The 23754-nt window shown below is 44.5% G+C and overlaps 5 protein-coding genes across 8 annotated transcripts; 2 read left to right on the top strand and 3 right to left on the bottom strand.

The window, feature by feature from the left end:
* Nucleotides 1–59: 59 nt before the first annotated feature.
* Nucleotides 60–10986, bottom strand: gmip (GEM interacting protein). Of its 3 annotated transcripts, XM_055511070.1 has the most exons (22): nt 10722–10986; nt 9380–9470; nt 8971–9064; nt 8808–8865; nt 7021–7146; nt 6175–6239; nt 5979–6086; nt 5701–5781; nt 5299–5460; nt 5012–5149; nt 4657–4847; nt 4421–4509; nt 4276–4338; nt 4085–4168; nt 3862–3998; nt 3601–3777; nt 3375–3512; nt 3057–3256; nt 2658–2982; nt 2162–2264; nt 1978–2020; nt 1127–1265 (listed from the first exon to the last, which is right to left on the bottom strand). In XM_055511070.1, the coding sequence occupies exons 1-21, from the start codon at nt 10765–10767 to the stop codon at nt 1980–1982; spliced, it is 2517 nt and encodes an 838-aa protein (XP_055367045.1). In that variant the 5' UTR covers nt 10768–10986; the 3' UTR covers nt 1127–1265; nt 1978–1979. The 3 variants fall into 3 exon arrangements, with proteins under 3 accessions (XP_055367044.1, XP_029015737.1, XP_055367045.1); XM_055511069.1 differs by lacking the exon at nt 1978–2020 and having other exon boundaries at nt 60–1265; nt 10722–10984; XM_029159904.3 differs by lacking the exon at nt 1978–2020 and having other exon boundaries at nt 60–1265; nt 6178–6239; nt 10722–10983.
* A 513-nt stretch (nt 10987–11499) lies between these two features.
* Nucleotides 11500–16674, bottom strand: colgalt1a (collagen beta(1-O)galactosyltransferase 1a). Its single transcript, XM_029159909.3, has 12 exons — nt 16299–16674; nt 15056–15166; nt 14854–14971; nt 14272–14406; nt 13973–14177; nt 13764–13883; nt 13548–13624; nt 13311–13417; nt 13100–13232; nt 12892–13019; nt 12598–12804; nt 11500–12520 (listed from the first exon to the last, which is right to left on the bottom strand). The coding sequence occupies exons 1-12, from the start codon at nt 16523–16525 to the stop codon at nt 12253–12255; spliced, it is 1836 nt and encodes a 611-aa protein (XP_029015742.1). The 5' UTR covers nt 16526–16674; the 3' UTR covers nt 11500–12252.
* An 82-nt stretch (nt 16675–16756) lies between these two features.
* On the bottom strand, nt 16757–18714 carry pgls (6-phosphogluconolactonase). 2 transcript variants are annotated; one of them, XM_029159933.3, is made up of 6 exons: nt 18578–18714; nt 17969–18243; nt 17773–17880; nt 17587–17688; nt 17174–17314; nt 16757–17071 (listed from the first exon to the last, which is right to left on the bottom strand). In XM_029159933.3, the coding sequence occupies exons 2-6, from the start codon at nt 18230–18232 to the stop codon at nt 16925–16927; spliced, it is 762 nt and encodes a 253-aa protein (XP_029015766.1). In that variant the 5' UTR covers nt 18233–18243; nt 18578–18714; the 3' UTR covers nt 16757–16924. The 2 variants fall into 2 exon arrangements, with proteins under 2 accessions (XP_029015766.1, XP_029015765.1); XM_029159932.3 differs by having other exon boundaries at nt 17969–18240; nt 18578–18694.
* Nucleotides 18715–18911: 197 nt separating this feature from the next.
* Nucleotides 18912–20640, top strand: LOC114860987 (zinc finger protein with KRAB and SCAN domains 1-like). The gene is made up of 4 exons (XM_029159930.3): nt 18912–19395; nt 19473–19548; nt 19639–19729; nt 19887–20640. The coding sequence occupies exons 1-4, from the start codon at nt 19106–19108 to the stop codon at nt 20573–20575; spliced, it is 1146 nt and encodes a 381-aa protein (XP_029015763.1). The 5' UTR covers nt 18912–19105; the 3' UTR covers nt 20576–20640.
* A 328-nt stretch (nt 20641–20968) lies between these two features.
* LOC114860985 (gastrula zinc finger protein XlCGF48.2-like) lies at nt 20969–23743 on the top strand. The gene is made up of 4 exons (XM_029159925.3): nt 20969–21485; nt 21735–21871; nt 21983–22085; nt 22164–23743. Exons 1-4 carry the CDS (start codon nt 21230–21232, stop codon nt 22835–22837), a joined length of 1170 nt encoding a protein of 389 aa, XP_029015758.1. The 5' UTR covers nt 20969–21229; the 3' UTR covers nt 22838–23743.
* The last annotated feature ends 11 nt before the right edge of the window (nt 23744–23754 follow it).

Below are 23754 nucleotides of genomic sequence, written 5' to 3'. Positions count from 1 at the left end.
GTCCGAGGGAAAACAGATGCAGGTAAGAGTGATAAAAAAGTGATATCCCAAAATCCACGTGCTTGTAATTACAAAATACATTGTTTATTGCGCTTAATCTATTGTGACTGGCATCCGAAACTGGGGGGTAGACTGCCCTCTTGTGTTACAACAGGAGAACTGAACAGAACTAAAACGCACAGAACTAAAAACTTCATAAGATGTCTGTAACACCAATAAAACATGGCTAATGTGGAGTCTATAAACCATTAACCACACAACAAACTGGCAATAAAACAACCTTAAATGGATTCTGAACACTGCAAGGTGTTTGAAATTTTCAGAGTTTCAGGACATTTAGTTTGAAACCTGTTACAACATGACTTTTAGTTTGCTACCAGGCCAGTCTGTAGCTACATTGGACTAATATCTGCACAAATCTCTGTTTCAAACAGCTGATGATCGGTGGAAAATGTAGTTGCAAGCATCGGTCCTGAACCTCCTAAATATTAGTTACAATGTGAGTTTGAAACATTTTACTAACTGAACAATTACATCAAAGGCATGTGTGTGAAAAATATAGATGCATGTTTAGTCTTGAGAAACACAGTTGTAAAATAAAATAATTAAGGTTGTCCAGTGTGTGTCTGTATCAGCGATGTGTATATTTCCTCAGACAAAGAGCTGCTCATCCTTCCCCGAGTGGCTGCGTCTCAGCTTCAGACCACATAGGATCTTCTGGGCTGGAGACGTCACGTTGTGCTCCACAGAAAGTGTATTAGATGAGCCACTCTGTCTGTTACTACTCAGACTAATGTTCTGATCAACTTGACATGCAGGTGATGTGTCCTGAGATGATTTTTGCATTGTACCACAAGATGTGACAGTTGTCGGTGAAGTAAATGTCGAGTCCAGTCCTAACATGTACTGCACGACCTCACGGGGACTTAGTGGAACATCCGTTTTGTGCTCTGTGACATCTGCGGCCTGCTGGTGCTGGTGAGCGTCCTCACAACAGCCATGTAAAGTTTGGGAACGTCTTTGTGTCTCTGACTCAGGAGAGGAGCTGCGACTGCTGTCAGCGCTCCCTCTACAACCCCCCACTGGAGCCGCAGAAGGTCCGGCTGAACATCCCGGGTTGGAAACTCGGGTTCCTGGGTTGTAACTCCGGTAATACTTCACCCGCTGTCTAGTGAATCGATAGTTCGGCTGGGTCCCCAAATAAAAGGCTGGTTCTCCCGGCGGCTCACCCACAGGATTGTTCGATGCCTCTCTCATAGCCAGGACTGTAGGAAGGAAGAGGGAGAGCAAATGTAATTCATACAAGCGATACAATGAGTTATTGTTGTATAACTTAGAGACCTCATATGACATTTATCGTGATTTCTGTACAACAAATTGAACCGAATCACAGATTACTGAATTAATTAAACATGGCTTTTCATGCCTATAAATACACAACAGAACCAAAATGCTGGAAAGGTTTGCAGCGTTTTAATTGAAAGCTAAAATGCAAATATTTACACAGTTCCTCTGGCAGGTCTACAAAGCCTTCGTATACTTCAAAACAGTTCAAGTGTAAAGCGACTACTGGATGTAGTTATGATAAGAGGTTGTGGCACATCGGAAGCAAGAGCCAGATCATAGTTCATTCAAGCGAGCAGAAAAGCAAGAGATGGTCCCTGTTTTCAGAGGATTCAAAATTAGGTCTCAAAAGTAGACTTCAAGCATAATTCAAATATAACAATGCTAACATGGTGGTAACAATTACACACCTAGTGTCTCATTACATTAGCAAAATCTCCAGCAACAGACAAGCGACCAGACTGGCACAGTTTCACAGACGAATGCAAACGACGTGTCAGTTAAAATGTGGAAGGAAGCATTATGTCCAAAAATAGCTAAAAGGAAGAAGAATGTAACGTTAAAAAGAAACCGGAGCTGCATCAGCCCCTTTGAGGTGCGGAACACAGACAAACAAATACGGGCTGAACAAACCTTCAATCTGTAGTAAACAACTTGGGAGTTGTATATGTAATACCTACAAGATCACCAATAGGATTAATTAAACATGTCCTCCAGCAGCAAAGGCAAGAACCCAAACACATAAACTAAATAAGATGTACATCATTACTACTTGTTCTACTCAGCAGTACCTGCTGTGCTCACTTCGCCTCCCTACCTGCTCTCTCAGTGGCTTCAGGGCTGAGCTGGTCCACTGCCTCATTGGACGAAGACTTGTCAGATATATAACCCTCGCTTGAATCTCTCTTGAATGTTCGACTCTGTTGAAACGACACACACTGAATGTTGGACTTTGTTCTTTTGGTGTCTAATTCGAAAAACACTGCAACACTACAGCGAGCCATAGTCATCTCTACGGGTGGAAACCACAACACCTTCTACTCATCTACGCATGGACTCTATTTTTAACCCTCCTTACGGTAAGGTCCTTTTACTTCTGCTTCTCAGCGTCAGTGGCTGCAGCCACTAGACTGTAACTCCTCCGACCTTCTAACGAATAGCCGTGAAATGTAAAGTAAATGTAAAGTAAAGCTTGAAAAAAAGGCCGGTAAATCAGTATCTACGCAAGCAGAGCGGTAGAAATGCGGCAGCTTCCCAGCAGGTTAATCCTAACAAGAATGAACTCTAAGGCTCTGAGTCTGAAGTCCACTTACTTCTAGTGAGCGAGGGCGCTCTCTGGATGGGTTTTCGTGCACCGGACCTGCATAAACCCCCCCATCTAGAGGACAGGACGCTCTGGGAGGGGTGTCTGGAAGAGGTGCAGTGGGGAGCGGTGGAGGGGGGGTTCCTGATCTTTGCTGAAGCCCAAAGACTTTGTCATAGTGTGCGATGAGGAACTCAATGAGCACGGCTTGGTAGCTGGTCTCCAGCAGAGCAAGCATTGACATGTCTGTGGACACCAGGGGGCGCAACAGCGTCGGGCCGAACACGATCCCCAAATTACTGGGGGACATCTTATTCTCCACGTTCTCCGAAACTCTGCCAACACAGAACAGATGAGGGTGAGTTCACGCTCATGCCGTTGTGGCCAATAGACTTTGCTCTGCGCTCACTTTTGCAGATGGGACATCAAGTGCTGCAACGTGCTGTAGCAATAGGGCGGGAGCTTCTGCAGTAGAGTCTGGATGTTTTGGATGTTGTCCGCCGCGTCGTTAGTGTCCGCTGTCGCCTGCCTTTCGCTCAGACTCTGAATCGTCCTTCCCATGGCAACGAAATCATTGTACAGCTCAAAGGTTAACAAGGGCTCTGGGAGCTGGAAGAAACGACATTAGGATGACATTTTTATTGAACTCAGAGAGAAAACACACATAGCTCCTAATGTAATCAGCCTATTGAATCCAGTGCTGTTCATCTGACAGTGACTCCTGTACCTCCTTGAAGAAGTGCTTGAGGATGGAGGTGATGTCGTGCGGCGAATGGTCAGAGAGGTCCACCTGCTCCTTTTGCACCTCGAAGGCCTGACAGAGCTTTTGGATGCGAGGTTTGGATCCACTTATGCGATACACTCCCTTTGGGGGGGGGCAAACACAGGAAACAGCAATGAGGCCGCAAGCTGACACTCGACAGCCTCAGCGTGACTGCGGTGAGGAGCAATACCTGGACCGAGAGGGCGCGGCTCTCGATCTCGGACGTGCACAGCAGCACCACGAAGGGCACCTGGTCCGGCCGGTCGCGGGTCAGCGCCGACAGGTCCACTCCGAACACGGTCCCCTTCCTGTGCTCGCACTCCAGCTGGCACACCTCCATGCACTTCCTGTGCAAAGCCAGTCCACACTGCGCAGACGGTAACAGTGTCAGACCAGGCCCTCGAGGGCCATTTCACACCCACAGGCCCACGTCGTGCGCCCGGTCTCGTACCTCCTCGCATTCAATCCCGCTGACGACGATGTAGTTGTCGCACTGCTTGCACTTGATCATCTTGCTCTTCATCTTCTTGAGTCGATGCGTCAGGGCAGCTTGCGTGAAGGCGCGCACCTTGGCGTGGTCAGCGTACTCTGCAGCCAGAAGAAGAGTTGTTTTTTCTGATGTTTCATGCCAGCGCTGCAGTGGGAGAAATGAGTGAAAGGGGGAAAAAGCAAACCTGGTTCTGACGCCATGTCCCGTTCATCCAGGTCGTCCGACGACACTGTCAAAGTCGAGGCGGTTTTTGGCAGCCGTGCATAGGCTTTAGTTTTGCATTGAGTGCATAGAGTGGAGAAAAAGCAGAGGAAGAATATGTGTTTTATACTGTAATGCCTTTATGTGCATGTGAAACAGCAGCTTTGTCTTTACCAGGGCTGGACAGAGACTCCAAACTGCCTCCGAAACTCTCACTGTCACTGTAGCCCGTTCTCCCTAAGGCGAACCAAAGCACAAAGTTCAATTTAGGAGGAGCACTTTGTCTGTGAACATCATTTCACCGTGTGTAATTATTTACTGCCGTCACTGGACTTCTTGAAGGGGCTGTCATCAAGCGAAGCATCCTGCACGGTGCCGAGAGCATTGCTGCTTTTTCTTGCTTTGTTCCTGTCAAGTACAAACAATTGGAACAATTAAGCTGAATAACATGATACACACATATCTAAGTCTTTATTTCAAAAAGAAAAAAATACATTTAGTCAATGCAGTCATTTTTATATCCACATTAACAACCACAGTCAGATATTACTGTACCCTTTGCCATGCGGGATGTACTCCTGGAAGGTGAAGACTTGCAGCGGTTGCTCAGGACGCCGCCTGCTGAGGACGTAGGCCAGGTACGGCTCCCCGGGCTCCATGGACCTGCACGTCATCTCCAGGTTGTGATAGCCAAGAGGAACAGGCTCAGTCTGCTGCCGCTGGAAGTAAAACATGTTGACCGTGGCCTGGCGGATGGAGAAAGGACGAAGAAGTCATTTAAACCAATGTTTTATTGTAGTTTTCAATATCAGTGCACTGATGTTTTAGCTGATTTCCTTTTCACGTTTCCACCATAAAGACCATGTGGAAAATACTGTTGCTTTATTACATTAAGGAAACTGATGCCCACCTCCTTGAGCACCGTGTCTCCCTGAAAGATGAGCTTGCGGATGTGAGAAATGATTCTCTCTTTGACTCTCACTAGCTCATCTTGGTGGATCTTGGCGTCGGTCACGCACTGTTTATACGCAAGCTCTGCCTCCATCACCTTCAGGAAACAGAGAGAAGCCCTGAGAGCTGCCACACAGTCACAGACCTGTGTCTGTTTTCTACAAAATGTACTTAGCAATTATATATATATATGTTACAACAGTCTGGACTAATTCGTGTAAATATTCAAATTATGTAAATCTTGACCTTTGACTGGGCTTCATCTTTAGACTTTCTCCTCTTATCTATGGTTTTCATTCCAGCTGTGTCATCCACAGCTTTAGCAGAGATGGCTTTAGCCTTCTCTAGCTCATCGCCTCTCTGGAAGTATTGCTGCCGAGCCTTTTTAAGAGCCGCCACCACTTCGTTCTGAAAACACACAAGGGAGAAATAACAGATTATTGGGATTTGACTCCGTGTTCTAGGTGCACTCTAACTTGACTTTTATGGGGAGCAACAAGGTCATAACAGACACAAGCTGATACTTTGCTTTAGATGCTTGTTCAGAAGTACAGTCAGTCGAAATGTCTTAAATTGAAAAAATCTGTTTTGACAGTACAATAAACTCAGCACCACTTTATCCCTAAACAAGATTCCTAATGCATTTACCATCCTCCTTTGTTCTTTTGCCCACTGCTCCTTAAACTCTCTGCGCCACTTGTCAATCTCGTTTTTCTTGGCAGCCAAGGCCTTAGGGACGACAGAATCGGATCAGTCAGAAAGTCATAGCAGCAGACAGATATTCACATAAATCTTACACCAGGTGTGTGTGTGTGTGTGTGTGTGTGTGTGTGTGTGTGTGTGTGTGTGTGTGTGTGTGTGTGTGTGTGTGTGTGTGTGTGTGTGTGTGTGTGTGTGTGTGTGTGTGTGTGTGTGGACTTCCATACTTGGTAACAGCGGCTCTGTATCACTTCTAACATCTTCCTAGAGGCCACACTGTTCTTGATGTCTTGCTCTAGCGCCATAGTGTAGATGTACTGCAGCGGCATCATTTCCTACAGAAACAGTGCATTCGGGTGGTCAAATACCGTATTACCAACAAGACGCGGTTCGAGTGAGGGACATTACGACGACCATCCATACCACCTGTGTTATGGTGCTTTTTGCTGCGTCAGATGTTTTTATCACGTTTTTTGAAAATTCTTGTTCTGTCAAAAATAGCAAAAACAAGAAACTACTATTACTTACTTTTAATGCATTTGATGTTATACACAGGAACAAGAAAAGAAGCACACAGTAAAAAATATTGTTGTACTAACGTTTTCATATTCTACGATGCCTCAAATACTCTAACTCCAAAAACCTTACCACACCTCCTGGAGTCCAAAAAAGCCTGTATTTTGACTTTATTAGTGGAACTAATTTACCTAAAACAGGTTTAGTCTACGCTTTGCAGCAGTAGGAAGAACTACTACCATACAGGAAGCCGTTTATTTTATTTCTCTGGTCCGGAACTGTGTAATGTTCTATAGATAAACTGACTGTTTGTTACAGTCCCTACCCTGTTTTTAGCACAACTCTTTTTTTAACTCACCCCACAATGTTTGATCTGTGAGATCCACTCTATTACACATCTGTTGCTATTGCTCGACACCACCACAGAGATGAGTGTGGGACTTTGTTGTGACCACCAACATGCTTGGCATCCTACTGTGAACACCGGGCAAAAGGGCTATCGACAGCCACAGGGTTCAGCGGCACCCCCATCTCCTCTGTTACCCCCATATAGCCATCTAATCCTACCCCTAATCCTTTCTATCTCTCCGTGTGTGCTGAAGGTAGCTCAGTGGAATGACTGCACCACCCACAGATGTCCTTGGTTACAGTTGATTACAACATCACATACATGTGTTGGACGCTTTGCCATGTTGGACATTTCACACATTCTCACAATACAGAAAAGGATAAGAACTCAAACCGATTACTTACCCAAGCTGATTCTCTTTTCCATCCAGCCGAGGAGATCTTTGGCGTAGCGGCACCACATCTTGGCATACTGCAGGGCGGCCTCCACTCCATCCTCACAGCGACAGAGGGTCAGGTCTGCTTCCTGGGCTGAGATGGAGTACATCAGCATCACTGCAGGCTCCACACACTTGGAGCTGTACCCGGGAATTACTCTGCATCCATTGGGATACACCACACCGCTTGTGACTCCTGGAGAACTCCAAGAGCCTCCAGTCTCGATAGGTCAAATCAATCAGTCGGTCTATGAAGTGAAAATCTGAGCTCCCGGGATTCACAGAGTAAAAGATAATCACAAATCCAAATCAGAGAGGAGTTATTCTGGACAGGAAGTCATAGCTGCGCTCAGAATAAAAGTTCTGGTTTTCTATTAGATATCGGCACGCTGAACATGCACCCACACACACACACACACACAGGGCTGTAGCACGAGAGAGCAGGTTGAAAGACAAACAGCTTTAGTTAAAGGACTCTCCTCTCTTCCTCTCTCTGGCTGACCCCTCCCTCCCACACCTGTTCACTCCTAGTCGGCCTCGCGCAGGGAAGCCACACTGTGAAAGCACAGTCAGCGACACCAGCATCATGTCACAGCACCGCCGTGGTCAGACAGGCAGGATGTTGGTATGACAAGCACCCTGGTTCTTCCTCTGTGACTCACACCAACAATCACGTGGTCTCTCAAATGCACTACACGCTGCTTTCTGTTTCCCCTTCCTCTTTGTGCCCCACTTTCAAGAGAATTAAAATATAAAATAACAACTAAACATCTGAGATGTTCTATTAGAAAAATATACTATTTTATCATAGAACACAGGTTAGAGCTATATGATAAAGAGTGTACTTAAAAAGCACTGTCCCGAGGGTCACCAATGTATTTCCAAGTATATGAGGAAGAACACGGAGCCAAAAACAGTGCAACGACTTCTCTCTCAAGTTCCTCTCTCTGACATGACATGCTATACAAACGTCAAACCGCGTTGGAGCACAGCAACAATCCAAACAGGGTCACATTTCCACAAACGAAAGAGAGAAAAAGAAAAAGCAGTCAAGCAAGCAAACAGCAAGCAGGTGATCTTCTGCTGGATTTTGTTTTGGAGAACATTCTTAGAGGCAGATTTCCGTGCTGCGCTGTCGCCCTAGTCTGCGCTTGAACCGGGGATTATCCTGGTCGGGTGCAGATCGTAGAGAGACAGGCTTTAAAGTGGCATCAAGTGAGGTTTACCTCCCAGTGTGTGACTGAGTCTACTTATCCAGGCACAGTCAGCAAGAACACATGGAAGTCAGACTGTCCCAGCACTTGTTCTCGTGAAGGGACATTTTGCTGTGTACTAAATTAATAGGATGTGAAACTATTTATTTGTAGAGTCACAATAAATAGGTGACTTGTGTTTGTGACTTTGACTTCCACCATTATTATTATTTTCTTTATTTTCTGTAATTCTGCTGTTTAGACACATGAAAGTTACACCCCATTTTGTCTGTGACCCTTGTATGCTTTGTTGTCTCATGTCTATTTAGAAAGCCACTATGTTGCCCTTGTGTGCGGTGTAAAAAGTGAGGGCAGCTGCCTCCTGCTTTAATCCTCTGCCTTTAGCCTAATCCTGTTACACAGGGCAATTACAACCTACGGCTAATTATAAGAAAAGAAGACCGAAGGAGATGCTCTAAAAATGCTCATCATAGCACGGTTCATTTAGGGCAATAATGTAACAATGTATAGTATAGTAGTTAATGTGAGAATCAAAGCATACCTGCAGACTCTACATCAAGGGGCTCATTACGTGTCTGGGAAGAAAATGCTTCGTCACCCTGTAGGAGAAAAACACAGGTTCACAGTGAAGTTATAAAAGTAATTAGTGGTAAATTTTAACACCAGTATTTTTATAATAGCCTGAATCTCTATCATTGTTTTACCGGCTCATCATGCTGCTCTGTGAGCTCTGCATTTTCTACAGAGATGGGATCTGAGATGGAGAATGAGTCAACATCCGAGAGGTCATCCCCTATGCTGCGGATGTCAACACAGAAAAACAACTTGTTAAAAACGCCTCTGCGTTAATACTAGTGAATTATTAAATTTAGTGAAATTCTTTGGAAAAAGTGTTTACAGGTTATAAAAACACACATTCGTCATCAGTCAAACAAATTTGACTGCATGAAATCATTTGTGTCAGATAGGAAAAGCACTCAAACAGCAAGGCTTCAGTGGCTTTGACACCTCAGTAGTCACTGAGTAGTGCTTTTTCCGTTTCAGATAAACCTGAACAAGCTGTCACGTAAGAAAATCACGTGGTAGCATCATTTGTACAGGTCAAATACTTACGACGGGATTAAACACAATTCGAAATTGTCAAAGTCTCTGAAGATCTCGCTGTATCGCTTGGTTTCAGATTTATTAGGAGCCCTCTTCACATCTGAAATGAGAAATGGGAAACGCTAAGATACATAACCTAATATGTTAATATGTCTCTGTCACAGATGCAGATTTCATTTAAAAATGGGTAGAGATGAAGGCAAAATGAGGCTTTTGAATCTTGTGTGTAACAAAAGTAAGCATAGCCTCACATTTGGCATAACGCAAACATGCTGCAGCTTCTTCTTATTTTCTTTATTGCTCAAACACCTCAACCAGTAATGCTACTATTAGCTGCTTTCCACTTCCCAGCAGAAATGGTGGCTATAGACGGCACAGTTTCACCGCTGCACTAGCTTTTAGATGCTCAGCATTCATCACTGAAGGCTACAGCACAACATAATGACATACAGTATAATGCATACAGTATAAGGCAAACAAGTCAGTTATGGTGAACCGTGATAATTTGGTGGCAAAGACAAAAAAAAGTAAACAAAATGAGTGGCGTTTACATATCTGACAAACAGTGAACTAAGACGTAACAAGGAACAAAACCTCAACAAACTGTGAAGGCTGGTACTGGAACTGTTATTTCACTTCACCAGGAGATTGGAAATTGGCGATTTAACAGACGCAACAAATGAGAAAAAGCAATCTCTCTCTCTCTCACAGACATCTCCATTTCGGTAAACCACATCCTGCTTGCAATTTGTGTCACGTCCCAAAACGAACACAGAGTCCCTTTTTTACACAAGCAGCATTTCAGTAGAAAATGAGTAAGTGTTTAAGAAAAGCTACAGAAAGCTTTACTTAATAAGAAACAAAGCTTTTAAATGTTATTTGTCACGAGCAGCGCCTCGTTACATTTACAGTATGAGAGTCACACTGTGAAACTTTCCTGAATGGAAACTGAGCGTAACACAAAGGTTTCTAACTCCTATTATCGTGAAACACACAGCAGCACGAACCACGATGGAATTTCAAAGCTAACTTACTTGTGTGGCTTTGTGCAAAAGCATAAAACCTGCATATCTCTTAATAAAATGGCAGAAGTGATATAGAAAAACAAAAGAATGAAAACTGAGAAGTGGTTCAGGAAGTTCACCAGTCCTCTCATCTAGGAGGGAGCTACACAAAACCACGGCCCTCCTGATACATACATATAACAAAACACATAATTTGTGTTTAATAAGGAATAAATTAAAAAACACTACACAGATTTCAGTTCATGTTCTATCAGGAGAACGCTGTAAATGTGAATAGCAACTGATTCAGGCCATTTTTTTTAGAACACGGCCCGTTTTGTGCTCACCTGTCGTCTGAGCTGGCTCCTTGTTTGACATTGGATTCTGCTCCATTTCCACAATATCACGCCAACAGCGGCCTGGCGGCACCGCTCACATCATCCGCCGCTCAGGTCACACTGCAGTGCGGTAACAGGAACAGTACCGTGGAGGCGGCAGGAAATCTGCACTGCAGCATGTGCACACGCCGACACGCTCACAGCCTTAGCATGCAGTCTGCTGACTTTTGTGCTCTCAAGACTGTCTTCCTCCGGTAAAGTGGAGGTTGGCCAATGTTTTCACCACTGTAGGAAGAGGAAGTGCATCTTGTAGTCACTGTAGGCCCCACCTATGCTTGCGCACCACAGTGAGAAGAGTTCAAAATGAGAACAGTTCGATCAAAATGTCATAAGGAAGATGTGGAGGATCAAACAATATGTACAGAAGATCCTGTAATATTTGACCTTTATCGTAGTTATTACCACTGTTCTACACCAAAATAGACAGTATAATTAGCTGAAATTCTGACCTGTCTGATTAAAATGTTTCAGCCGATCTTCATTTGAGCATAATGAAGCTACCTGATTTAGTTACTGTACATGATCTAATGGCATAAATGCCCAGGAGCAAATACATCACAAAATGTCCTCCACCTGCTTGTGTTCATCAACTCCGCTCTGACTTAATGGAGTGTGTGTAAAATGATGACACCTTGAGGGTTACCAAGACAAAACATGTCAGTGAACGACTGGCAACACCGCGATGAAATGTTTGCTATCAAAATCAAACACGTTCAAAAATACATCAGTCATTTTATTTTTTTTTATTGTCAAAAAGCCCCACTAATACAAAACATCAAAAGGTGAACATCCATACTGTAAAGCAATCAGCTATGGTTAGTGTAGTGACGAGCAGGATGAGCGAGAGATTAGAGATTGTGGATTCTTTTTTTGCTGCTCGACCTCAATACTTAAAGTCTGAGGCGAAAAGAAGTGTGACGCGTGAGCTTGGGAGGTCACAAAAAGCCACGTCAGCTATTTTGCATTCAGAACTGTGTGAACAGCAGCTTGGTGGCAAATAATAAAGGAATAATTACTTACTGTCCTCCCATGAGTCTAATAGTTGCGTGTTTCTTTCGTTTGGGTGAAGCTCTGCTGCAAGCACCTGCAATTCAGTTCATTTTAAAAGAAAATACTAAATATAACAACAAGGACATCCAAAGAATGTGTTGTGTGGGTCTCTTAAATCCCATTACTTAAACTGTGGCCAAAGCATAATTCATTATTAGTAATATAAAGCATTTTACAGTATAATGTCCAATTAGACATATATTAACTGTAAAATGACTGAAATGTTTTGGCTAATATATACGGTCAATTTCTTTCCCTTTTCTGTATGACAGACAGATGTTGGACTGCAAATGCCATTCAAAATGGCAAGTCTAGTGCCTTGCTCGAGCAAATACTATAAACAGACAACCATGACCGAAACCAACAAATGCACCTGATGCCATAATCAGGGATTGTTATTGTCTGCAGTCACTCTGTGCTCCAGCTGCTCTCATAGCTCGTCCCGTGCCGTGCTATCCAAGGGAGACTGGAGCACGTCCGTGTTCTGGGCCTCGGTGCTGATCTCGGCCTGCTCCCGCGTCTTTCCCGAGCGCGCTCGGTCCCAGTCGGTGCGGCGCTTGTCGTTGTCCCACACCGTCGAGGTCTCGGTGTCACTGATGTAGCCCGGGTCGCCTGTGTAATGCGTCGGGTAGACCAGAAGAGGCTCTGCGGAAAATGCTTTCAGGTCCCTGGTTTCGAACTGTTCCATATAGTCAGTTCTGTTTAGGGGAACATAATGTCAAACTGCTGTACCAGTTAATTGTGTACTTATAGTAGAAAGATAATAAACACTTACACCGGATGTTTATTGTACATAATAGGAAGAAATTCATCCACTGGCAAAATCTTCTTCAGTGGTTCAGCCTTTAAAAGCTTTTTGGCACCTTGTAATGACATCATATATCCCAGTGTCCAGTATGAATAATCTGCTTCTACTAAGTTGTGCACATTAGGCACGGCTTTCTCGGGCCGATCCACTTGCATTCTCTTCCGGCCAATATAACTGGAAGCACAATACAAAAGCAAGTGAGACTTCACTCTAAAGAGAACAAAGGAAAAATTAATGACTGTGGAGGAAGCGTGAACTCACATGAGGTCCCAGTCCAGTCCTTCGTTCTCCACCTCCTTCATCAAGTTCATCAAGCGACGCTTGAAGAACACTTCGAAGCGTAGGTCGTCTTCGATCACCAGAGAAGTGCGCAGGCCTCGCTCCACGATCTGAAGCCACACACCGATTTAATCACAACTCACATCTGGCTGACGTACACATTTGAAATGGTTGGATTTGGGGCCCTGACCTCTTTCCAGATGTTATAGTGGGAAAGGAAACAGCCCAGCTCTCCTTTTGTGAGTGGGCGGCCGTGGTAAGGGTCACTGTAACCAGGGAGCATGTGGATGCCCATAGCATTAACTTCACTCACATTCATCGCTCTGAAATAAACAAAAACATCATGAGAGAGAGTAGATGAGAGTGACGAGCAAGCAGCTTAGCATCTAGAGTCAACCTACTTTCCATCTACAGCTGCGATGACCTTACAAGCGATCTCTTGCTTGTACAAGGCCCTCAGCATGCGCTCTCTCCGGTCCGTCCGTCTCTCCAGGTTTATCATGAACACCTGTACATGGGGCAACGGTAAGATCAGCTGGTGTAATTACAGCCTGCAGCCAGGAGGGGGAGCCATTCAGCAGAGCCATGGATAGGAGGCCATTTGTGCAGATTCCATCTTCACATCACTTTTGACTCACCTCATCAAAGCCCATTTTGTCAGGATATTTTCTAGGTACACGAGTGTATTTTGATGGCATCACTGGGGAATGTCTCACTACACATCGAGAGGAAAGATGGGTGCAGAAATGGAATCAATTGCATATAGAAACCCATGCAGATGAGTCATCAGATGAAGAAGCACAAAACAATAGTGAAAAAATGTATTTGGAAAGTTGTTAATGTAGACCACTCACCATTAACCTCAAGCAAGGAGTGCAAGAAGCTTTCAGCTTCATCTTGCAAAGTGTGGTGAGATCGCAGTGGCACAGGCATGTAACCATAGGTCTCTTTGTTGCACACAAACATTTGAACATCTGTAACGAGCAAAGCAAAGGTGCTCTTAATGTAAAGTTACGCCATTCAGGATATGAGGGTTGGATTTATGCTCCGTAATGTCTTTTACCTGCCATTCGAGCAGAGAAAGCAAACACAATGATGTCATCAAATGCCCAGTTGTATTCCGAGTGTGGAGGGTGAAAGGCCAGCTGCCTGGACGCCTCCTTTCGGAGGTCTATCAGGAAAGTGGAGTGAACCATGGGTACGGCAAAACAGCCCTTCCGCAGCTGCTTCCTCATGGGTATGTAGGCAGGTGTGCGTTTATAGTAACCCTGGAGATGCAGAGGTGATTATTTAGGATTAGAGGGGCTTGATGGGCATTTTATTAAACTTTAAACATACGCAATGATGTCATCAACAGCACACCTGTGAGGTCATTCCGCACCAGAAGTTTGAATAGGCTGCACGGGACTCAAGCATTGGTGCAATAATGGTCTTGTTCTCTCTCATGAGCTTCCAGAGCACATCGGGGTTGGTGAGGAGGTTGTCGCAATCTAACAGCTACACAAGTGAGAGAGGATAAAGTGTTATACACTCATCAGGTTATGAAGTTGAATTTGATTTATTAAAGATTGCTTTGAGAATTTCTTGAAATCTGTAGCACAATTCATGGTTGAACCGTCCTTGAATATCAGAACCCAGTGAGGACAGACAATGTAGGCTGGGCTGAGCAGTACAAGCAGACATGGACACAGAACAGCGAGTTTGAAATATGGTTTATGGAGTCAGGCTTTGTGTCAGCATGTAATGATCCAGATTAACTGGACCAAAGACATAAAAATGTAACTGGCACAATATTCAAAACCTGTCCTTCTGCCTAAATTATAATTCCAGTTGTACTTGACTCTGTACTTAACTCTCTCCTGCACTGGCTCATTCCTTAAAAGAGAAAGGAGTCCAGTCTCACTGCGCCTTCATTTGTGCCTGTAAAGATTATTGCTGACCTACCAAAATGTAGTCTGCCCACATCTCACGCGCCGACTCCAGCGCTACTTGCCGAAGCTTCATAACGTTCTCGTAACGAGCATCTGGCCAATGCTTTGGACTGTCTTCTTCTGCAAAGCGGCTGCAGCAGACACACCCCACGGTTAATGACTCACTTTCAGCAACACAAGTTTTTGCTGAAAAAGCAAAAAAAAAAAAGCCAAACCTGGGTTTGTCTTTTGGCCTCCACTCCACGTAATGGTACAGATTCTGCACCTTGACGAGCCAGTCACGCAGGATATGAGTGGTGTTGTCCTCGTTATGATCAGTAGCCACCCTGAATAGAAAAAGGGATAAAAGGCTGAGACTGTTCACTGTTGACAGGCTGAAAGTAGTAGAAGCTTAACAATGGTTGCATGTAGCTGGATTTGAGTTGAAAGAAGACACCATGACTCAAATAACAATAGGTCTGTGTTCACATTTTTTCTAAGCTCAGAGTCTGAGGCTTTGGAAACCAACCTAGTGTTAATGATACCAGCATCACAGAAAAAGATCTGTATCTGTATTAGTCCAACTTATCAGATTTTAAGTAATGCGATACAGAATAATACATCAATTGAAAATCATTCCGACTGAAGTTACGTGTGAAGCAATCTTTTTATGTGGGATCCGTTTCTGCTGTATTTCATCTGCATGGAAACCAGCTGGGTTCAGATGGGAACCAGCCAAGCTGCGCTCTCCACACATTTCTCAGGAATATGTGAGAACAACCACAGCCTCCTGCTAAACCATTTCTTCCCTCACGCTGTCTAACCTTTTTCTAAACTCTTCAGACTCTGATCCACCCACACTACAACTAGTGACCAATGTACTGTACAATTAGTGTTTATACGGCGGGTGTTTAACTTTCATCCCTCATTTCTCTAGCAGGGAAACCTATGAAGGACTATTATTGCAGGCACTAAAGTTTTAATTTACACTGGTCAATTTGCAGCTGCAGCGTGTCAGCACCTGCAAAATGCAGCCCACACAAAACAGTGTTTACAAGATCATGCAGCTGTTGCATTTGCAGACTGATGTTTGGGTTACATGCCAAAACAAAACCGTGCTTAGCTCAACAAGTTTAGGAGCCATAAAGCTGCCTGTGGCTAAACAAGATAATTGTCTGCCATGGTTTTTGATGCTCCATCATTTAGGATAAAAAGGCATTACACAAAATGCGTAAAACACTCAAAGAGCCCAGATAGATGTAAAACTTGGTAATTTCTCTAATGGCTCCTAAATTCCATTATAATTTAAATTCTTATACTGTATGTTTGCCCATCAGTCAAAGGCTCAGACGTCTGAGTGAGAGAGTGACGAGGGGACATGGCCTGAGGCACATGAGGAGCGCGCGTCTGCATCAGCCTCCCTCCTCCACACGTCCTCAGACCAGAACACGGGCAAACCCACCTTTACCGGTGACTTACCACAGAGCCATGCGGTCCTTGGGGTAGTTGAGGCGCTCGACGGTGCCGAGGAAATAGGGCAGCGAGTGCTCGGCGTTTCTGCAGATGATTGCGACCAGGACCCGGGGCGAGAGCAGCGCAGACTCCGGGCTCCAGCGCTCCTCCGCGAAGTATCCCCGGACACGAGCGCAGCAGGACAGCAGCAGCAGGAGCAGCGGGGCGGCGGGGACGCAGGCGAGCCCGCGCATGGCGGCGGCAAATAAGGGGGGGGAAAGGGGGAGAAGAGCGGGTGCGGATGGAGGACGGTGGCGGCGCCGCTACCGAGACGTCGCCTCTTGACTTTGCGCGGTCATCGCAGAAAAGCAACAAATCTTTGGCAGCGGATTCCGATGTGACAACAGTGCGAAGTTGGGCCTTAAAGGGGAGGCGCGCCGTGGTCTTAAAGGGGACGCACGTCTAGTTTAGGTACAGTCGACGCATTCTTAATTTTTAGTCAACGCAAGTGTTGAGAACTTTATTGATTGTTTTACAAACAGCAGTTCGTCCTTCACTTCCCCTTTGTAAACCAATTTCATATGAAAGTGGGAATGTGCGTCACCTTTCTGGTTCTTTTCAGGTTTTCAAAACAGTCTGACATATAAAAGCATCTACAGTTTGGCCCCGGATCCGAGTCGCTCTACGTCGATAGTCAGGGAGGCAGCTGCAGGTTCATCAATAAGCCAGAACAGCTCGCCGTGGGTAGGGACGACACGGGCCGCTGGGAATGCGGGACCCTCTCTGCCTTCCAGCACACCCTGAAAGAAAATGGCCACTGTTACAAAGGGTCATAACTATACTTCTATTTTATTTTATTTTATTTTATTTCAGTAAACGTCCGTAGACGCCCTAAATGTTACCTTTAAAACGGCTGCTTTGCTTCCTCCTGTTGACACAAAGGCCACGCAGCGTGCAGAGTTCACCACGGGAAAAGTCATAGTTACACGTTGTGGTGGTGGTTTGGGAGAGTCGCTGATGGGAGCCACAATCTTCTTCTCCTCCTGAATGCGGGGTACAGCCAAAGGCAATAATTTGTCATTTATAATGTATACAGTTGTCAAAAAAGACCCAGTATGAGCAGCACAGAAGGAGAAACAAAGTATGACAATAAAGATCATGAGTTTCACATTTTGCTTAAATCAAAACCTGCTACTTTCCAAGGCTATATTAAATAAGGTTGAACTTTCTTCCAAGCATAGTAAGAGCATGTTTTTATTCCCAACATCTCAAGTTCAGGGTACATGCTTGGCAAATATATTGTTCCAGCCCTTACATCCAAGAGAGGGTGGTCTGGGAAGAGGGAACAGGTGTGTCCATCAGGCCCCATACCCAGCAGCAACATGTCAAACACAGGGAAGTGGTCATCTGGGAAGGCCTGTGTGTTAAAGATTTAAAAAGATTTAAACATGAAAAACTGGTGTGTGGGAAAACTGGACAAGTATTTGTAACAGAGCTGCACCTTCTTCAGCTTGCGAGTATAATCCTCAGCACACTCATTCACTAGAAGGGAGGTGTCGATGGTTAAGATCCCACTCTCTGGGATGTTGATTTTAGAAAACAGCTGACTCTGGAACAGAAACAGGAAGACAAAAAAAACATTTAACAATGTAACAAAATATCCAAAATGAATAGTGTTAAATGAAAGCATCACACACCTTGTACAGCCCGTAGGTGCTTTCGGGATCATCAAAGGAAACCAGTCGCTCGTCACAGAAGCCAACCACCCACTTGCTGCAGTCTAAGCCCGGCAGAGCCAGCAGCTCCCTGCTGAGCATGGACACCAGGCTTCCTCCAGACAGACCCAGGGTGAACCTGCCATGAGACCTGATCGCTTCCTGGGCCCGAGATGTGACCAGACGGGCCAGGACGGGACCGAGTTCTGTGGAGGAGGGAAAGACCACAACTCTTCTGGGAGCCATGCGGAGCACTGCTTCAGTTAAAAGAAGTAACAGAGAGGAAGACTGTGTTTGAGCAATTTACAGGAACGTCAATTACAAAACAATGTCGCAAGCCAACATGAGCCTGATAATTCAGCAACCCAAAAGAAATATGGGCGGTTTGTTCTGTTACGTTACAGCCTTGATTCATTCAGTGTTTAACTATTGGAAGTGAGGTTGTGCTCCTGCGATTGGAGTGATACTGAGCAGCCAGACTGTGGACAAAATGACGACGCACGACATCAGACTGCATTAACCTGTGCTAATTTCTTTCTTCTTTTCTTTAAAATATCCGCATATACATCCCACAAAGCGACGTTTTCGTACCTGTATGAACCTCAAGTGCAACTTGTCATAAGGACAATTTTCAGTCGGCCGAATCAATTCGACGCATTACTTCCTATATCGCGTTTCCACTCAGCCAATCACATTCTGCGTTCAGGCTGCGATGCATTGTGGTTACTGTAGTTTCAGGCTAAGCAGCTACTGCGGCGCTAGGCGTCGGGTAATTACATAGTTATAAACTAAGGATTAACACTGATGCATTTCAGTACAGATACAGTTTCTCCCACTTCACCTTGATGCTTGAAATCAAGAGCTGAACTGACGGTGCTGAGGATAAATAATGTAGTTTAATGTGTGATTGCGATGCCTCCTCCCACCCGACAGATGGAAATGCTGTACCCATTAGAGCCAGAGTTTTGAAGAGACACACATGCATATCTGGTGTCGGCGCACACGCAGCTCTTGTCTGTGTTACATCGTAACATTTTAACAGAAACCTCGGGTGTTTTTTGGCTGCAGCTCCTCGTCCGTGCGCATTTCGCGTGTCACAGATAGAAACAACCAAAAAAAATGTCGACTGCCTTTTCTTTCCAGACCCAGCTCGTCTCCATCATGGACGCGTTATCCAAAACAGCTGTGATGGAAATAAGCAAACTGGTGGAGATCGAGTCGAAGATGCTGAAAATAGAGATAACCCGAGGACGCAACGAGATCGCATCGCTCACGGAGAAACTGCATCTGATGGAGAAATTGCTTTACATCGCACAGGGAGGCAGACAGGACGCAGCAGTGTGCTCGATGGCCAGAGATGACTCAGGGAACGCAACGGTGGAGACAGTGACAAGACTTGCCATTAAAAGGTAGGATTGTGCATGTCTGTGTGTCGCCAGCTCCACCCTGTTAACTGGTCTAATGATTCAACTTCCGTGCATTACAGTGAGAGCTCATGGGAAAGCATCAGTTCCTCCACTGAAATCAACGGTTTGGAGGTTGAAGAGCAAACTGCAGCCGAAGTGAGTCTGCGCTGCGCCAAATATTATGTCGTAATATATAGTGTTGTGGTAATATATAGAGGTGCCAATAATTGAGTGTTTTCTCATCAGCTTCCAGACCCATCGAAGGCGCAGCCTGAGCTCATAGTGGTAAAAGAAGAACTGTCTGAGGTGGCGAGCAGAGACACTAAACGAGAGAACAGTGAGTGAATAATGCATGTGTAAATTGGACCTGCAATAACATATTCATGATTAAGACTGTCAACTAAGCTTTAAAACTCTACCAACACTTCAGCTACATCTGACGTCATAAGTCATACTTCCAATTTGTAACTATGTAATGTATTTGCTGTCGACAGGAACAGAAGTGCACACAGTCACAGAGGAGAGTCCAGCTGCTGTTCAGTGTCATAAAACCATTGCAGAATGTCAACAGACCATGTTCGCTGACAGCTTCGTGACCCTCAGGACCCAGCCGACAGCTGCGGGCCCAGGAAGAAGGGAAACACAGTGGAATCCACAGCTTACACCTGAACACACCACCCTAGAAGTCGGGAAAAGCCTGGCTCAAAACATTGCCTCCCAGAGCCAAAGTGTTCTGAGGAATATTAAGATTCACAATTTTAGAAACTCTGCTACGAAGAGGTTTGGCTGCTTGCAGTGTGGCAAAAGCTTTAGATGTTTTAGTCAGCTTGAAATTCACCAGAGAAGTCACACAGGAGAGAAACCATTCAGGTGCACCCTGTGTGGGAAGAGATATGCTCAGAAAGGGCATTTGTACACGCACCAGCGCACGCACACCGGGGAAAAGCCGTACCGCTGTCCTATTTGTGGAAAAGGCTTTATTCAGAAGTGCACTCTTGACATGCATCAGCGTACACACACTGGAGAAAAACCCTTTGTTTGCGTCAAATGTGGCAAGGGTTTCACAAAAAACTGCAATTTAAAAAAACACCTGGCAGTCCATCTAGATCCTAGTTTGAGCCTTTATGGAAATGAATCTAGTACCTCAGCGTTCGGTGGGACTTTTGTAAATGGAACCACTTAAAGCACCAAGAAGCCAAAAGGCCAGATTTCTTTGATGTGTGCATAATAAAGCTATATTTGCTCTGAGACGTTTGTTCATCACGTGCTCTGTTATATATGTGCTGTATATGTTTTATAATAATTTTCCACATGTCCCTTCTCTAAATAAACAATTTCTATATTCGTTGATAGCTGTGCACATTCAGTGTAGGTCCTATTATTGTGCTGCAGTTCACAATTGTGGCCACAGGAGGGCAGTGAACACTAATTATTGTTTTATTACTAGATTTTATTAATCAATTATGCTGATTGCGTGTCAACTACAGATTGAATTTTGTGGCGCTGACGGCCACCTAGCGTCAAGGTTGACTGACATGCGGTAAATCCTTTCAACAACAAACAATAAAATAGAGAAGTCGTCGTATTATTTTCTCAGGTACAACTGAAATGTGTCTATGATTCAAACTGAAGAACGTGAACATAGCGTTTTCATATCTTGGTCAAAAATCACCTTTAGGGAACGTGTTACCTTCAAGTGTTCGCTGTAAATGTTAGTACACAAACATGCCATTTTCCCACAATCCCTAGCGGCGCAGCTACACCACAAATTTGATGAAGGAGCAACGTTGCTACACTGGGTGTCTCTCCACCAATTTGAAATAGTCCTTCTGTCAAGATGATGTGCGACACCACAAACCGAAGTTTTAGGACCCAGTTGGCCGCGATCCTGGAGAAGCTAACGAAGGCGGCTTTGGTGGAAATAGGCAACCTGGCTGATGAATGCTCCTCCGTCCTTCACACCGAGATCTCCCTTCACAAGTCGGAGAACGAAGCGCTGAAGAAAAGGTGTTATTCTCTGGAGGTCCAGCTGAGAGCCGCCAGGGAGGCACAGGCCTATCCCGCACACAGTGTCAGCCGGCGGCACCCTGCAGGTCAGAAATCTGGACCGTCCCTGCTAGAAATACACTGGTATTACACGGTCTGTGCCCGTTTAGTAACCCGGTTGTCACTGTTGTAGCACGTTGGCTAGGTTAGTGCAGATTAGAACCATGTAGCTAAGCGCAGAGGGCAGCTCTGTTCTATTACTTACTATACTGGGAGTTATTTGCTAGCTGGGTGTGTATTTTCCATTAATTACCAAGAGTGGAACATCACACTGTCATATCCGCTTCTTCTTCCAGAACAGCAGCAGGCTGCACCGGCTATTGAGGGTGTCTTTGGAAAGGACTGGTGCATGGACCTGTGGAGAGAGGATAAACTCCCCTCTCAAAGGAAAGGCACAATGGATCCAGCAGCCATGACAAGCATCGGAGCACAGGTCAATTAGTCACTTATTCCGTCCTGTTGGTTTAGCCCAGTCATGTTGAGAGAGAGGGAGATGAGAAACAGAATCACTTTAGCATTTAGAGCCTTGTGTTCTTGTTTGCAGGCAATAGACTTGATGGAGAGAGAACCTGATCTTATCTTTGTGAAAGAAGAAATATATGATGAACATCCCATTGGCCAGATGAGGCTCACAGATAACAGAAAAAGTAAGTTTGGATTAAAGTAATTAATTGTGAATCCACCAGCATTTTGTGTGATTATAATTTTTGTGTTTAAATTTACAGTTGGACTTTTTGAAGAGGAAGGCATGATTCACAGATCTGTTGATGAGATGCAGCTTCAGTCTGGCGACATGAACAGCTTCTCCATGACAACAGGGAGTCAAGCAGTCCAACAGTGCACACAGCCAACAATTATGGACAAGTTAATTGATGATGCTACAGTGAGTTCATTGGTTGACAATACAAATCCTCCTTCAGCTATTTCAGAATACTTAGACTATACAAACGATATCCCCATTATTGCAAGCAAAGAACTCACCATTCAGCCGAACGCTATGAAGCCAACCAAGCGGTTTGAGTGCTTATTCTGTGGGAAAATATTCAATTACCTGAGCAGTTTAAAGGTGCACATTAGGCGACACTCCGGCGAGAAGCCATTCAGTTGCTCTGTATGCGGGAAGCGCTTTGCGCAGAAAACGTACCTGAAGCTGCACCAACGTGTGCATTCGGGGGAGAAGCCATACAGCTGCCCTGACTGTGGCAAAAGCTTTTCCCAGAAAAGCTCCCTAAATATTCATCTTCGAACACACACCGGGGAAAAGCCTTACAGCTGTGTGGATTGTGGAAAATGTTACGCCTACAAGTATGGCTTAAATCACCACCAGTGTTTTGATTGGTCAAACAAACGCATAGAAAGTTTGGTTGTTGGTAAGGCATCCAATTGTGATTTTAAATGATTTCAGTATTGCTCAGAATGGCTCGATAAGTGCTTATGTCTATACAAGGCTCATTAAAATGTAGATTTATAATAGTCTATGTCAAAGGTGAAAAACCTGATTTTGTCTGGTGTATTATTAGCAGTAGAAACAAGAGAAATGCTGCAACAGCCAAACGTTCATGTCCACGAGCATGTACATGAATGCCTTGAAACGTTGAGTTTGGTTCATTTGAAAGGTTTGGGGTTGATACCAGTTTTCTGTCATGGATCAGATGAGCTATATTGGTTGATATCTAAAATATTTTACTCATGTTGTTCATGCATGTTGTCATATAGGTGGTGTAATATGTTAAATACACACATACATACCTCAGTTTCATACGTCGGGCCACAAAAGGCCTGTGTTAAGTGATGCCAAAAGAAATATGTGACAAGTGCTACATTCTTTGCACACATACAACTTAAGCTTTACAACTACCTCTTCACAACAACATAGATATTGAACAATTCACTTTTTTCATGGCTCAAGTCTTGTTTGTGTTTCCATTAGCTATTTAACAGGATAGACACAGGATGGGAAAACGTGACTGAATATTTCAGTGAAGCAGTCACAGATCATTCAGATAGGTTGGAATAATTGTTCTGGTCTAAACCGAACCTCTGTTACTAAATATGTCTTTGCACAGTGAAGACAAATGTTTCTACTTTTTAACCATTTCTGTTTAGAATTGTCTGTAATATTGTTTCCCCTGAACAGGCTACGCTGTAAGTAACAACTTGTGTGGACTCTTATATGGACAACATCTTCCTCAGTGACAGAAAGATGTGCATTTTGCAGGTTGTTAAAGTTTAAAATGTAAAGATGTCAAATTTTAAGCAACCTAATTTTAGATTACAAAAACCTACTAATACTTCAAAAAGGTGTTCTATCAAATA

This window comes from Betta splendens, chromosome 8 (genome assembly GCF_900634795.4).
Source record: "Betta splendens chromosome 8, fBetSpl5.4, whole genome shotgun sequence".
Lineage (NCBI taxonomy): Eukaryota > Metazoa > Chordata > Actinopteri > Anabantiformes > Osphronemidae > Betta > Betta splendens.
Note: the sequence above shows the minus strand (reverse complement) of the source record. Positions and strands in the feature narration are given on the sequence as shown.